Raw genomic sequence first — 17,598 nt, forward strand, 5'->3', positions numbered from 1 at the left:
AATCTCGAATTAAGATTCTGTGATTTCGGTTTGCTATATGATGTTTGATTACAGAAATATTCTGAAATAAGTATATTCAATGCACTAGATATGTTCATGATCTAAACCAGAATGGAAAGATATGCCGATGCGTAGATATGCCGATGAGTAGAGATTGCAGATATATTTCAGTAAGATTCTTGACTGTAGTTTAAGTTGTGAACTGAAATTTATCAGAGAATTGAGGAGTTTGTGAATTGACTAATGCTTTTGAGGTTTATCGAGTAGATAATGATATGAAAATCAGTTACAAATGAGTCTTTTATTGATTTTACTGAAGTTATTACATCATAAAATCATGATTTTTGAAATTCTTGATATTGATTTTGAGTTTTTGGTACCGACCTCAATCGATTTTGATGGACTCTTATTCTTTTATAGAGTCTGATTTGATTTACTTGTCTTAAGTTGAGATGCTAGTGAGTTGTTTTCACTTAGCATATTGTCATTCATATTATTGTTCTGTGGATGATCTTGACTTAAGTGAGTTTCCCTGATTATGAATTTCAAGAGTCACTGATTGTTTGATGTATACATTCAGTATATTATAATATTTTTTGACTTGTAACTGATAGAATTTCCAATTGAGATTTGGGAAATAGAATGAAAAGAAGAGATGAATGCGTGATTGATTGATCTTTTGAATTTATGTGCTTGAAGTATCGAGATAGATACTAAAACAGTCAGAATTGCTGTAATCCAAATTAAGTGAGAATTGATTTGGAAGGATTAAAGCACATTGAGATGAGATCAAGTTATTAGAATTCAATTGAGGAATAGAAATGAAGAATGAAACAGGCATTCGATCAATTGATTTCAGATTTTGTGTATTTTGGTTTGAATATTCAGATGAATATATGACCAATTAGAATGATTTTTGATTGAAAGCAATCCAGAACTGTTTAGAAGATGAAAGAAACACAGAAAGTAAACTGAAGTGATGAGAATTCAATACAGAATGCCAGATTGAGATATGAAGTGAAGCCTCAGATCAAAATGAATGAATTCTATTATGATTGATTATTTGATTGTGCCTGATATGTCCGAAAAGAAATATCAGATTTTGAAGATAATGCACGACAATGAATTTAAGATTCTTTCAATAATTGTCTTATCAGAAGATAAAGCAAATAGATGTAACAGAATTAGTACGTTTTCGAAGTTAAACGTATAGAGAGTTTCTGAAGAGGTTGAAAATCATTGACTAGATTAATTCAGTGATAGTTAAAAACTCCAGAATTATTATGAGTTTATGATTTGAAAGAATATTTTGCAAAACTACCATGATGAAATAGTATAGATGATGTAAACAGGTGGTAGTTATGAACAGATTGATTAAAATTACTGTATACGATGATTTGTCTCTATGATCAAATCACTGAAGTGTGATTAGATTCGTTGCAAGATGAACAGTAAGCCACGAAATAGTGTTTCAGATTGAAACATTGGGTTTACTATTAAATTGTAATACAGATGATCAGAAGACTTTGAGTACTTTTTGAGGTAAAACATGATATCCTTGAATTGGAAGAATAATCAGAGTAGATGAATTGAATTTCGAGAATTAATTTTATCTGACATGATACCGATTATCAACAGCTCTGAATACACTGTATGAGCTGTGAATAACAACTATCTATTCAGATCTGTGAAGAAGATAGAGATATGATGAAATTACAGGAATGATTAAAATCTATTGTCAGGATTAAGACTTTAGATTTATTCGATAGAATGTGGCATCGATTGATTGACTGATGTTCTGAGAGCTGGTTATATGTGATTGCATTATACCAGATCTGAATAGATAGTTGTTATTTATTGATTTGAAGGGCTAAAGTGCAAAAGGCCAAGATTATTTAATTAATCCGAATTTATTTAATTTTAATTCGAGTATGTTTAATTTGAGAATATTTAGAGTTTTGATTTTAATTCTAATATTCTTAAATTATTTTGGATTGAAATTGAATTAAAAAAAGGCCGAGGACTGAATTGCAATTAATAAAAACTTGAGGGACTAAATTGCAATTTATGCAATACATATCTGATTTTAATCAGATTATCAGCATGTACACGTGCATATGTGATATTCATTCAGAAAAGTTAGAGAAGGTAGAATAGAGGAGTTCGAACCCTCTTCCATTTCCTTTGAATTTTGATTTTCAAACGTCGATAACTTTTGATCCGCTCGTCCGATTTCAATTCCGAAAGATGTTCTGGAATCCTTGAAACGAGGCCTTCAATTTGATGTAAGTTTTCAGATTGTTTTGGCATGTTTTGAAGAACGAAATTTGGTACAGGAATCAGTATGTTGATATATAATCATGTTCTTCAACTTGTATATGTTCCGATATCGAAACCGAATAGACGAACAACTATTGTTTGCATGAGATGTGAATTTCCAGCTTATGGTTCGAACTCTCATCCTTCTAATATGTCTGATTTATGATATATGTTGGCTGATTTAATATGTAAAAGATTTTGAAAGGATTGAGACATTGTTCGGGTATCGAATGTGAGCCATTACGCCGTTGGTTTTGCGGTTTATGAATTCTGAGAATATGATGCTGTTGAGTTCAAGATTATGATGCTGAAATGACAATGATTTTAGTTGAATCAGTTAGATATATTGTTGGTTTGATATATATACATGAGTGTATATAAAGTTTGAATGATTTCGATATTTCGTCGGTTACCGATTTTGAATCGCTACGCCGTCGATTGATGTTTTGAAGCCATTTTTGATAACCAATGACTGAACTAAGATGTTATTGAGATGTTGCTGATGATATAGCAATTTTATTCTTCGATTTCAGTCAAGTTTGGAAGACGAACGACGCATGACTCCAATTATGAACTGAAGAAGAAGAAGTGAGATTTGAAATGAATTCGAAGGAAGATATATTGATGAAATTGACTTGATTCTGAAATGCTTAAATGGAATGAAGTTTGATGTTTCTGTTTTGATGATTATATTTCAGATTGAAGCATTTAGAACCGAGGTATACAGAGGTATAATGACGACATCGAGAGTCAGGGATTTTTGGAACTCAAGATTGATTCTTCTTGAGTTGTCCCGCCAAAAACCACATACGTATTTATTGTTTCGATTTCTTTTGATATTGTCGATCCATCCCAGGTAGTGGATCTTTGATTTTGAGTCGATATGAATTTGATATGAATTGATTCTATGCCAAGGTCGGAGGGTGACCTTATTTTCTAGCCCGAGAATGGCTACGATAGATGGATATCCATGTCAAGATTAGTTATGAATCTTGATGGCAACGAAGTGAAATGAATCAATTCTCGATCGATCGAAAGAAGCGTTATTTACTCTATTATTGAGTCGATTAAATAGAGTCGATATGATTTATTTAACGCTTTTGATATGTTGCTTATACTGAGATGATTTCTCACCGGAGTTTATCCGGCTGTTGTTTTGTTTTGTATGTGTGCATCACAACAGATGGGGCAGGAGCTGGTCTTAGATGACATTGACAGCTTGGGAGCGAGACTTAACATGTGAGGACTCGGGTTTATAGCTGAACAAATATGTATTAGAGTACATCAAACCTAGTAGAAGACTTGAGACTTGAAGCTCACTTATGACTTTAGTGTAGCTTATGATTTAATGCCTTTTACGTTATCTGTTTGATGTAAGAATCGCATGATTAGATGCTCAAGTTGTTGTAAATGATTATATGCATGTTCCTAGATATTGTAGCATGCTTTTGATCGATTTGTATTGAGGTTATTTGAGATGGTTCCAAGTTTTGACAGCAATAAATCAGCAGCAGAATTCGAGCAAAAGATGGCTCGCTCGATCGGGTGAAAGTTACCGATCGAGCGAGGCCTGTTTTTCATGGGCAAAGAATTCGATTTTATTGCTCGCAAGCTTTTGCCCGATCGAGCGAGGCCAATGTTTGTGCAGACCCGAGAATTTGGTATTTTTGCTCGCTCGATCGGCTGACTTTGCCCGATCGAGCGAGGCTCTGAAATTTTAAATTTTTTTTCTGCTCTTGATTTATTATTCTTTAATTATTTGATTAATTGTTTAATTAATCATTAGCTGCCCTAAAACAAGATTAGCAAACCGAGGTCCCCACATGAAATATCTCCCTCCCCCATAGGTTGTAGTCTTCGAAGGCCCCCATAAATCAGAATGGACATACTCAAAGGTTTTGGTGGTGGTGTGTATTCCTTTTTCAAAGTGAACTCTTCTGGATTTTCCCAGTATACAGTATTGACAAGTATCTAAACTCTAGATATGATCACAACAAAGTAGGTTCTGTTTTGAAAATTTAATTAACCCCTTTTCACTAACATGGCCAAGCCTTCAGTGCCACAACTTGGTGACTCCTGCCGAATTCATAGCAACTGAGGTATCTCCCAAGATAATGCTTCCGAGTAGAATGCAAAGTGAATTTCTCTTTACAGCCTTCATGACTACCAAATATCGTTTTGACACTCTCAAGTCTCCATTTTCATATTTGAATGCATAACCATTTGAATCCAGAGTTCCCAAAGAGATGAGATTTCTTTTCAATTCAGGGACATATTTCACCTGATGTAAAATCCTATCGATGCAATCATGCATCCTTAGTATTATAGAGCCTATTACATTCACTTTACATGACTTGTCATTACCCATAATAAACAGTCCTTGGTCAGTTTCCTGATGATTTTCAAACCAAGATTTGTTTGTGTCTTTATGGAATGAGCATCCAGAATCAAGTACCATTCATTTAAAGAGATCTAGTTTGATATGGTTAGAGCTTCTGCCGAGTCATAGCCATCTGATACAAGAGAGGCTTCTGCATTTTCCTTACTCCTCTCTGGTATGTACATCTTCCTTTCAGGGAAATCTCTCTTGAAGTGCCCCTCCTTGTGACAGATGAAACACCTCAGCTTCATGGGTGGTCTTGACTTGCTTTTAAACAGATCTGTTTTTGTTTCCCCTTTGAAATCTATTTTCGGTTCTACCTCTTGTCATAAGGCTTTCACCTTGTGGCTGATAATTTGATTGAATCTTTATTTGCAACTCTTTGGCCTTTATAGCAGACTGGACCACTACAACAAAAATGCTGAAAGACTACGGTGAAAAAACGTAGTTAATTGGAGGTTTAAAACCGTAGTTAATAGCCACGTAGTTAAAAGTACGGTCATAGACTACGATAAAAAATCGTAGTCTTTTGTCGTTAAAAACTACGGTAAAAAACCGTAGTCTTTTCTATTGCACTTTTAACTACATAGCCTTTAACAAAGCTTTTAAAGACCCTTTAACTACGGTTTTTCACCCTTGTCTTTTTTATGTATAAAACAAAAAAAATACAATTTTCAATATTATAAATTCCTCAGAATTTGAAATTTAAAAATAAAATTTAATATACAATTTTTCAGTAGTGTAAATTACTCAAAATTGAAAATTTGAATCCTAATTTCATACACACTAAAAAAATAGAGTAAAAAATGGTCCTAAATTCCTAATCTTTCTGGCTCAGCTAAAACTACTTCGAAGCCTAGCTCCCTTGCTGTTGGAGAGACTTCTCCAATGATCGACTACAAGACGAGAGTCCTTCACCTAAAAACAACAGTCGTCAAAATCAATTTAAAAAGGCCGACGATTTCAAAATATACATATATATGTTCCATTCACCGATAGGAAGGAAGATAAGCAACAAAAATATGTACATTTCCCTCAGTATCCACGGATTCCATGGATCATAATCCAATCCCTAAAATTCCAATGAATTACATAGGAAATGAAGCAACAAACCATAAAATACACGTTTTGATTCGATAAATCGATAACTACACCATACAAATTCTTCTGGTTGCAAACGGAAAAACAAAATTCAGATATCATACGAATTGATTAGATTTCTATAGAAAAACTCACTGTGACGCGATTAAGAAGACAATAGTCGATCCTTGAAAAATCATTTAGAAAATAAAAAAAATTATTGTGCAGAACAAGTTACACACCCAAAACTCACCAGAAGAATTGTTTCGATTGCACGTCCATGAGCTAAAACACAAAAAAAGAGCCAGCTGTCGTTTGCTCAAGCACCTTTGAACTTCGATCAAGCCCATGAGAAGCCACCTAGATGGCAGAAATCAAAACATAAGGCAGATAAAAACAGAAGTAAATCGATCATTATTATTAAACAAGGGGTGCGTACTGTAGAATTAATATGAAAAGAGAATTTGGTGAAGTTAATATTGTAAGAGTGGGTGCCCAGTGAGCCAACTGTGTGGCTATGGGCTTTGTTGACTCTTTGTATAAACAATCTTTTGTTTAATATTATTTACACTTTTATGGCAATGACTTTATATTACTTCATATTGTTATATTGTGATATACTATTGTTGTTTTGATAAAGACCTTGAATATACTATAGTGTATGTAAGATGTGGTAGAACATGGAGATGTCTATCATGAAATACATCTTATAGTCACTGTATATTCTAAAACCGTTCCTAGTCGATTGAGCCGTCCGATAATAAGGATAAGGATCGCTCGAGCTTGAGACTAGCATTTGCGATGCGGAGTACCACGTTTCATTGGTAGGGAACATGGAGATGTTCGAAGCATGCAAATGGATATTCATAGGATGAATAGTCGAACTACCCTATCCGGACTTTCCAAGTGGTTATCACTTATCGAGTGGATAAAGTCCGCGGTTTTGGTTGTACACCATTAGTCCTTACGACTTGAAACATCATGGAGACTCTATATGCTAGTACTGTGCTTTGACTCGTTTACCGACTCTGAGGGGGTCATCAGGTGTCGAGATTGGGTACAGTTACGACACATATAGGAGTCAATGCATTGTTGTCAAGGATTCACCACATACTTGCGAGTGTGGATATCCTATGCGATCTGAGGAGATATTAGTGTGACAAATCTCTGGCCAGAGTACTTGATGTGATTTAAGAAATGGTTTCTTAGTAGCACATGCGATGTCACTAATTTGATCTTCAAGATGCATTGCATAGTTATCGAATCTTGAGCGACTCTCGATATACCAATGGTTGTTGATTCGATCGGGATATATGGATGAAGGGACCGTACTGTACGCTAACCAAAATCTACTGGTTCTTGTAGGCACTATCAGTGATACCTAGGGAATCATGGGGCGATGTTGCTAGGCGCTTTACCATGATTCGTTGGGCAAGTCGGAAAGTGTTGTTCCGAGTCACAAGGAGTTGTGAGCCCACGGCTAGCTGTATCCCTGAACCATTGAGGGTCACACAGTGTAATGGAGTTTTAATCCCCGTTGAGATAGTTAAATTTAAAGAGTTAAATTTAATGAATAAAGAAGTTGGACTTCTTAAGAGTAAGGGAGTAGGATTTCCTAAAATGACATAGGGATGTACATTTTTGGAAACCACTGAATTCGGATTCAGGAAAATTTATTTTGACTTTAATACGTGCAGAAATGGTTTCTGTGCACATTGGTGAAATCGTTTCATCAATCGGAGTCACGATGAATTTTATATTAATTTCTGAACGAGCGGGCTTTGCTTGTCGGGCCCCAGCTTATGACTAATGGGCCCTAAGGTGTTAGTGGCCTGCATTATAAATAAGTTATTTCAGTACAGAAATTAGAGACGATAGCTCATAATTTTGAGAGAAAAAATCGAAACCCTAGCCCCCTCTCTCAAGCTTGGCCGTCGCCCCCCCTCCCTCTCTGTCTGAGAAATTCCGGTCTGTGATTTTGAATTGCAGTCTGGAATAGCGAATCAAATTCGTGTATTCTCTTCGCAGAAAACTTCTGATAGATTTTCTAGTGCAATCTATCAGAGGGATTAAACCTCTGTTCGTGGACCTGATTGAAGGCGTTCATCGGTTCCAGGGAGAGACAACAAGAGCAGAATTGTTCTGTTGGTGTCCATTAATCTCGTTGCGAGATTTGAGGTAAAATTTATTTAATTGTTATTTAAATTTTACACACACGTAATTCAATCGATGAACGGTTGATACCCATACCATGGAAACGTTCCATGAAAAATTTTTAAACTTCCGCTGCACCGGGTATCAATCGTGATTGATCTGGGAACTCGCCAGTTTTTCCAACAGTGGTATCAGAGCCAGGTTGCTCAGATCAATCGATTGAATTAATCAATTGTACAAAATTTTTGAGTCTCGGTTTTTGAAACAAAATAAATATTTTAAATAAAAAAAAAAAATTTTTTCGGGGCAAAACCCGGGCAGCGATTGGATCGCTGCCCGGTGGGGCAGCAATTGTTGCTGCCCCGGGCGGCGCACGGCGCCGCCTAAAGGGGGCGCACGGCGCCGCCCAAGGCGGCGACCGTCGCCGCCCAGGGCAGCGCACGGCGCCGCCCAGGGCAGCGCTGTGCGCTGCCCAGCGCAGCGCTGGGCGCTGCGCAGGGCGGCGCTCGGCGCCGCCCAGGGGCGGCGCCAGGCGCTGCCCTAAGGGGGCAGCCGGGCTGCCCCCGGCCCGCGCCCCGGGTGCGGGCCGGCCCGGGAGTGTCCCGGGCGGCCCGCGGGAAAAATTATATTTTTATTAATTTTAATATTTAAAATTTTATTTTTGGTCCGGTCAAAAATTGTTTTTGATTGGTTCACGAGATTTCGGATCGAATTGTTCGAGTCCGTAAATTTTAAAATTGATTTTGGATAAATTTGAATTTTTGGAAAATTTTAATATTTTATCCGTAAATTGAATTTTGAAATCAATTATTTTGGTACAATTGATGATAAGATATGATCTTATGATATATTAGATAAAATATGATTTTATTTGTAAAATTGGATTTTATAGATAAAATATGATTTTATTTGATATGGAGATAAAATATGATTTTATATGTGAAATGTGATTTTATATATAAAATATGATTTTATCTTGTTTAAATTTGAATTGCCACAGCATGTTATCCAATAAATTAATTTTGAATTAAATGTTATTGGATAAGGATGATCGATTGCCATGAACAATTTTGTAGGTGTATGTTAGGAATTTACATTTTGTCTTTATTGTTGTTGGTTTTATTAATGGGCCTGGTTTATGGCCCGATATGAATGTCATATGTAATAAAAGTGGGCTTGGTTTATAGCCCGTTCCCACCCCCTAAAAATGTATCCCCTACTTGTCATTGTTATTTAATTGTAAATACATTAGATTTAGTGGGAGATCAAGATTTGAAGATGGTGGGCCCAGCAGACAATGAAGACTGAAGAAATGTAAATTGGAAGCATATGTAATAGGATTGCATTTGCATACTGCATATTACCTAGGATTGGACTAAGACCCGTGATTGGCAACCACGGGTCAATTAGAAATGGAATCGATCATCCTATATAATATGTGATATTATGATTGTATGCATGTTTAGACATAAATTGCGTGAATCCGGCAATGCATGCAATAAATTAAATATGATGAGACAAATATTTTTATAAATAAAATCCCTCATTTTAAATATGATTTAAAATTTATATCAAGATAAATAAAGGAAATTTAAATATTGTTTAAATGTTCCTACCTTCCATCAACGGTCAATGTATGTGATGCTACCCGCGGATACGGTCCGGCTCATATTATTGGGGGGGCCCGTCCGTCGGAAAGCTGTACATTGGATCGACAAATGTTGTAAGTTGGGTGGAACTCCCATGGGATCGGCTCATATTATTGGGGATCCACATGGCGACCGTCCATCACAACTTAATATTGATGGGTCATCTTGACATGTCACTTTAAACGGCGTCATATTATTGGGCCCTTATTGGACATGAGGTAAATACATGGGGGTTGCTTTGGAAGCAATTGGGCTCTACCTTTTGAGAATTATGGTTGGCTGATATTATTCGGGACCATAAGTTTGTCAATTGGACTCCATGTTCTCACTAAGGAAAAAGTTTCCCGTTTTCACTAGAGGGTGGTGAAATCGTTAAAATAGTGGGAGTGAGATTCATAAAATTAAATTCGCCTATTTTATGTCTTAGTAAATTGTTAAACAATCATTGATATATGTCTGTTTTTCCTTTTCAGTATTTCATACAATGAATTCGCGAAATCCTTTATTCTCGATCCTCGAACAAAACAAGCTGACTGGCGCCAACTATACGGAATGGTTCCGGAAGTTGAAGATTGTCTTAACTTCGGAGAAAATGCTCTACGTGTTAGAGAAAGCACCTCCGAAGGAAGCACCAGCTGACATAAGTCCGGAGGAATTGGCCAAACTTGATGCATGGTGTGACCATGACATCAAGACCAAATGCTATATGCAAGCCTCGATGTCTGATGAACTCCAGAGGCGATTTGAGGACACGGTGAATGCTGCTGACATTCACACGCAACTCAAGGAACTTTTTGGGGCTCAGTCGAGGGCTGAAAGGTTCTCTACTGTTAAGGAGTTGATGACGTGCCGCATGCGTGAAGGGACTTCGGTCCGTGATCATGGGGTACGAGTGATTTGGCTCATACAGAAGTTAGCGACCCTTGATTTGGTGTTGGAGCATGAACTCAATGTGGACTTGCTGCTTCTATCTCTTCCTTCTTCATTTGATGGATTCGTGATAAATTTTAATATGAACAAGATAGAGGCCACCCTTGAAGAGATGGTCAATATGCTCGTTACATATGAATCCACACTTAAGAAGGATAAGCCAGCTTTCTTGGTGGGCTCCTCATTTTCTGCTAAGAAGGGGCCAAGTATGAAGGGCAAGAAACGTTCTGCCCCACCCAAGAAAGTGGAACCCGAGAAGAAGCAAAAGACAAAGGCTTCAAACGATGGAAAATCCAAGGATGTTTGCCATTACTGCAAGAAGCCGGGTCATTGGAAGCGCAACTGCAAGGAGTATCTTGAGCAGTTGGGAACTGCAAAGGGTATGTTCTATATCGAAATAAACATGTCACTTAATACAACTTCTTGGGTATTGGATACCGGATGTGGATCTCACATTTGCAATGATTTGCAGGTGATGACAAGAAGTCGCAGGCTTAGAATGGGTGAGACCCAGCTGAGGCTCGGGAATGGTTCCAGAGTTGAAGCTACGGCCATTGGAGATGTTTGTTTGATTTTGCAGAATGGTTTTAAATTATTGTTGAGAGATGTTTTATTTGTGCCAGATTTAATTAAAAACATTATTTCTATTTCTATGCTTGATAGAGATGGTTATTCTTGTAATTTTGTGAATGGGATTTGCAATATTTACAAGAATGAATGTTTAATTGGAAATGGACAACTTGAAAACGATCTATACAATTTAAAACTAAAAGACGTTCCAGTAAATTGTATTGACAAACCGGCGACAACAAACAAAAGGAAAATCGATAGTCAAAACCCGGCAAACCTTTGGCACGCTAGACTAGGTCATATTTCCTCAAGGAGGATGAACAAGCTAGTGGGAGAGGGCATGTTTGATATGTCTGATATTAACTCTCTACCTACTTGTGAATCCTGCCTAAAAGGGAAAATGACTAAATCTCCTTTTAAGGGGAAGCCTGAGCGTAGTCAAAATCTGTTGGATTTGATCCATACAGATGTTTGTGGTCCATTTAGAGTAGGGACTCAACATGGCCACACCTACTTCATTACCTTTACTGATGATTATTCAAGGTATGGGTATTTATATTTAATGAAATATAAGTCTGAAGCATTTGAAAAGTTCAAAGAATTCAAGGCTGAAGTAGAAAACAAGCTAGGTAAAAGTATTAAAGCACTTCGATCGGATCGAGGTGGAGAATACTTGAGTACCGAGTTTTTGGACTATATGAAAGAGAATGGGATTCTCTCTCAGTGGACTCCTCCTATGACACCACAGCTTAATGGTGTATCGGAGCGTCGTAATCGAACTTTGTTGGACATGGTTCGATCTATGATGAGCTTCACTGAGCTTCCACCTTCGTTTTGGGGCTATGCGCTTGAAACGGCGGTATTGTTGTTGAACAACGTCCACACTAAAGCAGTGGACAAAACACCATACGAGTTATGGAATGGCAAAGCTCCTAAGTATTCGTACTTGAGGATTTGGGGATGTCCTGCTTACGTGAAGCGGACAGTGGGAGATAAGTTGGATAGTCGATCCAGCTTGTGTTATTTTGTGGGGTATCCGAAGAATTCAATCGGATATTATTTCTATTATCCTGCTGAAACAAAGGTGTTTGTTTCTAGGAATGCCACCTTCTTGGAGAAGGAATTCTTATTGGATAAGAAAGGCGAGATGATGGAACTCGAAGAAGTTCGAGAAGAACCCGAAATACAAAATAACGATCCCACACCTCAGGAACCATTGCTGGACACGCCTGCACCTAGAAGATCCGAGAGGACTTCTAGACCTCCAGTTCGATATGGTCTTCTTCTTGAAGAGGGTCAAGATGAACCCGACATTGGATGTGATCCAAGAAGCTTCAAGGAAGCAATTTCTGATGCGGATTCGAATTTATGGCTTGAAGCTATGCAGTCAGAATTGGATTCGATGCATACTAACCAAGTCTGGTCTTTAGTGGATCCTCCCGATGGAATTGTTCCAATAGGGTGTAAATGGATCTACAAAAGAAAGCTTGGGCCTGATGGTAAGGTATTGACCTACAAGGCGCGATTGGTGGCTAAAGGTTATACTCAAAGGCAAGGAGTTGACTATGACGAAACCTTTTCACCAGTTGCAATGTTCAAGTCCATAAGAATCCTTATTGCCATAGCTGCATGGTATGACTATGAGATATGGCAAATGGATGTGAAGACTGCTTTTCTTAATGGAGACATTAAGGAAGAAATCTATATGAAGCAGCCTGAGGGGTACACATCCATGGGAAGCGAGCATAAGGTATGCAAGCTTCAGAGATCAATTTATGGTCTAAAACAAGCATCAAGAAGTTGGAACCAGAAATTTGATGAAACAATTAAAGATTTTGGTTTCATCAAGAACCCGGAGGAACCTTGCGTGTACAAGAAAGTAGTTAAGGATGCGGTGACATTCTTAGTACTTTATGTTGATGACATCCTACTCATTGGGAATGATGTAGGGATGTTGCAGTCAACAAAGATATGGTTATCAGGTAGATTTTCGATGAAGGATTTGGGTGAGGCATCCTACATTCTTGGGATACAGATCTATAAGGATAGATCTAAGAGAATGATAGGACTCACTCAATCAACCTACATCGATACCATATTGAAACGGTTTTCAATGGATGGGTCCAAGAGAGGACATCTACCCATGTGTCATGGAGTTTCTCTATCCAAGTCTATGTGTCCCAAGACTGATGCAGAGATAGAGAATATGACACATGTACCATATGCGTCAGCTATAGGTAGTATCATGTATGGGATGATATCTACCAGACCGGATGTAGCATTTGCTCTGAGTGTCACGAGCAGATATCAGTCTAATCCTGGTCAGATGCATTGGAAAGCCGTGAAGGACATTCTTAAGTACTTGCGAAGGACTAAGAATATGTTCATGGTTTATGGAGGACGAGAACTCAAACTGGAAGGCTATACCGACTCTAGCTTCCAAAGTGATGTGGATGACTCGAAGTCAACCTCTGGATTTGTGTTCATGCTCAATGGTGGTGCTGTCTCTTGGAAGAGTTCCAAGCAGGACACCACAGCGGATTCCACCACTGAGGCTGAATACATTGCAGCATCAGCTGCTGCTAAAGAGGCCGTTTGGATGAGGAATTTCGTCCAAGAGTTGGGCGTCATTCCTGAATTTGTTGGTCCAGTCCCGGTGTACTGCGACAACACGGGTGCCGTTGCTCAAGCAAAGGAACCAAGGTTTCATCAAAGATCCAAACACGTACTGAGGAAATACCACATAATCCGGGAGATTGTGGAAAGAGGAGACATCAGTGTCGAACGAGTGGCCTCTGCAGACAATATCGCTGATCCACTTACTAAGCCTTTGCCAGGACCATTGTTTGACAAACATCGCGAAGCAATGGGTCTACGTAGTATGACTAGTTGGCTATAGGGCAAGTGGGAGATTGTAAGAGTGGGTGCCCAGTGAGCCAACTGTGTGGCTATGGGCTTTGTTGACTCTTTGTATAAACAATCTTTTGTTTAATATTATTTACACTTTTATGGCAATGACTTTATATTACTTCATATTGTTATATTGTGATATACTATTGTTGTTTTGATAAAGACCTTGAATATACTATAGTGTATGTAAGATGTGGTAGAACATGGAGATGTCTATCATGAAATACATCTTATAGTCACTGTATATTCTAAAACCGTTCCTAGTCGATTGAGCCGTCCGATAATAAGGATAAGGATCGCTCGAGCTTGAGACTAGCATTTGCGATGCGGAGTACCACGTTTCATTGGTAGGGAACATGGAGATGTTCGAAGCATGCAAATGGATATTCATAGGATGAATAGTCGAACTACCCTATCCGGACTTTCCAAGTGGTTATCACTTATCGAGTGGATAAAGTCCGCGGTTTTGGTTGTACACCATTAGTCCTTACGACTTGAAACATCATGGAGACTCTATATGCTAGTACTGTGCTTTGACTCGTTTACCGACTCTGAGGGGGTCATCAGGTGTCGAGATTGGGTACAGTTACGACACATATAGGAGTCAATGCATTGTTGTCAAGGATTCACCACATACTTGCGAGTGTGGATATCCTATGCGATCTGAGGAGATATTAGTGTGACAAATCTCTGGCCAGAGTACTTGATGTGATTTAAGAAATGGTTTCTTAGTAGCACATGCGATGTCACTAATTTGATCTTCAAGATGCATTGCATAGTTATCGAATCTTGAGCGACTCTCGATATACCAATGGTTGTTGATTCGATCGGGATATATGGATGAAGGGACCGTACTGTACGCTAACCAAAATCTACTGGTTCTTGTAGGCACTATCAGTGATACCTAGGGAATCATGGGGCGATGTTGCTAGGCGCTTTACCATGATTCGTTGGGCAAGTCGGAAAGTGTTGTTCCGAGTCACAAGGAGTTGTGAGCCCACGGCTAGCTGTATCCCTGAACCATTGAGGGTCACACAGTGTAATGGAGTTTTAATCCCCGTTGAGATAGTTAAATTTAAAGAGTTAAATTTAATGAATAAAGAAGTTGGACTTCTTAAGAGTAAGGGAGTAGGATTTCCTAAAATGACATAGGGATGTACATTTTTGGAAACCACTGAATTCGGATTCAGGAAAATTTATTTTGACTTTAATACGTGCAGAAATGGTTTCTGTGCACATTGGTGAAATCGTTTCATCAATCGGAGTCACGATGAATTTTATATTAATTTCTGAACGAGCGGGCTTTGCTTGTCGGGCCCAGCTTATGACTAATGGGCCCTAAGGTGTTAGTTGCCTGCATTATAAATAAGTTATTTCAGTACAGAAATTAGAGACGATAGCTCATAATTTTGAGAGAAAAAATCGAAACCCTAGCCCCCTCTCTCAAGCTTGGCCGTCGCCCCCCTCCCTCTCTGTCTGAGAAATTCCGGTCTGTGATTTTGAATTGCAGTCTGGAATAGCGAATCAAATTCGTGTATTCTCTTCGCAGAAAACTTCTGATAGATTTTCTAGTGCAATCTATCAGAGGGATTAAACCTCTGTTCGTGGACCTGATTGAAGGCGTTCATCGGTTCCAGGGAGAGACAACAAGAGCAGAATTGTTCTGTTGGTGTCCATTAATCTCGTTGCGAGATTTGAGGTAAAATTTATTTAATTGTTATTTAAATTTTACACACACGTAATTCAATCGATGAACGGTTGATACCCATACCATGGAAACGTTCCATGAAAAATTTTTAAACTTCCGCTGCACCGGGTATCAATCGTGATTGATCTGGGAACTCGCCAGTTTTTCCAACAAATTAATCAAGATATGTTCAGCTTCCATCATGGGAGTTCTGAAAGTATAGCTTCTGAAAAAAATTCAATGATATTCATTTATCTTCATTATCAAGTTTTTGCATATAACAAGAGGTCCTGAGAAATAACATCGATGATAATAAAATCATACAAACATTTAAATAGACAAGAAGCGACAAAATTTGAAAAGGTCCTCTTTTATCATCAAGAAAAAGTTCCAAACTCAATAGATTCATAAGAGAACATACTGAGGGATCGAAGCATCTGTAGTTCGAACATGCTGATGCAATTGCATTTGCATCGGCTCAAAGACAAACAACAATGCTTCAGAATCAGAGATTACCTCCTTATGGCTAGCGTAAAAATCGGTTTTATCAGACACTTTGTCGTGCTGGAAGTATTCAGAAGCCAAGTACCTATAAGATTCAAGAAAAAAAGTCCTTTTTTTTTTATAATGGAACCAATAAAATTTATACTTGAAAGTTGTTGATGTCATACCCAAAAGTGGGATTATTTGCAAGGAAATACTTGGATCATCCAAAATTAACCAACTTTTAGCAATCATAATATGCCATTATAAGTCAGTCAAGAAAAAGAACCTCCAACAACGAATATATTTACGCTAAACGTGATGTGTATGAAAACTAATTCAACTGGACAACCCAGGATAGTTACAGAATTTGAGATAGAGGCGCTTGAATCAATGCTTGTACCTAAGGCATTAGTTCGTATAGGAAGGATAGCAACAGATCGTTCATTTGAGCAGCGCCGAAGATGAGCATGTCTCTTATACCAACAAATGCCAAAGAATTCAAGTGATGCTATGAGTATTCCCGCAGTCAAGCCACCAGAGATGCAAATTATTACCAAATCCGTTTTATGAACCATTTTATGGGCCTTCAACTGTATTTAAAAATCAGGGGCATTTTGCAGGAAAACATATGCATACACTTGAATAACTTTTAATAAAATGTTGTGAAAAATATATGCATACACTTGAATAACTTTTAAAATCACATAAAAGGCCAATATAGAAGAATACAAGAACACAACAGAGCGAATAAGGGGTGGGGGTGAAACAGAAAAAAGGAAAAAATCTTGGAGAACACTTACGTCCAAAAATGCATAAAATGTTGTGAAAAACACTAGCCACCTAAGTACTACACTCTGGATAAGGTTGTAAAGGACCAAACAAGACACAAGGATTTCCATTTTTCCATGTTGTCAGAATCAAGGAGAACATCAGATTGATCATATTTCTTCAAAGAGGAGAAAAATTCACAAATCGGTAAAATTTTTTTGAAAAACAGTAATAAGAATTGGGAATGAATGAGCGAGCAATCCAAGAATGTACAGTAGTTAGAGCCTTCATAAGAGAAAAGACAAGGATTAGTGAAATCTTTTGTTGGATTTTTAGTTTATGTCCTTAAATTTATTAATAAGAAAAGCTTACTTCTAAAATTATAGCAGACAATACATACTTCTCTAGGCATGAGAGTCTTGGGAATCACCCTGCCTAGGGAGACAATAACATGATAATTAAAAGCAACCGCATCACAAAGCTGGTGCCATGAATTCTTCGAACCCCACACAAAAGAAACGAAAAGCAAGACTACAATCGTACATAAAAAAATATAACAAGCACAAAATCACGCGACCATCATGACTAAGACGCATTCTCTAAAAAACCATTAAACAGTCATAATTCAATTACTTGCTTAGCCTTGTAACCAAGGCTCCTGGCCT

At 37.9% G+C, this 17,598-nt stretch overlaps 1 protein-coding gene across 1 annotated transcript; it reads right to left on the minus strand.

Moving 5' to 3' along the window:
• Positions 1-5,514: 5,514 nt before the first annotated feature.
• On the minus strand, positions 5,515-16,740 carry LOC140877695 (uncharacterized). Its single transcript, XM_073281250.1, has 4 exons — positions 16,566-16,740; positions 16,196-16,268; positions 6,033-6,139; positions 5,515-5,617 (listed from the first exon to the last, which is right to left on the minus strand). Exons 1-4 carry the CDS (start codon positions 16,738-16,740, stop codon positions 5,556-5,558), a joined length of 417 nt encoding a protein of 138 aa, XP_073137351.1. The 3' UTR covers positions 5,515-5,555.
• Positions 16,741-17,598: the final 858 nt, after the last annotated feature.

This window comes from Henckelia pumila, chromosome 2 (genome assembly GCF_033568475.1).
Source record: "Henckelia pumila isolate YLH828 chromosome 2, ASM3356847v2, whole genome shotgun sequence".
NCBI classification, from domain to species: Eukaryota; Viridiplantae; Streptophyta; class Magnoliopsida; order Lamiales; family Gesneriaceae; genus Henckelia; species Henckelia pumila.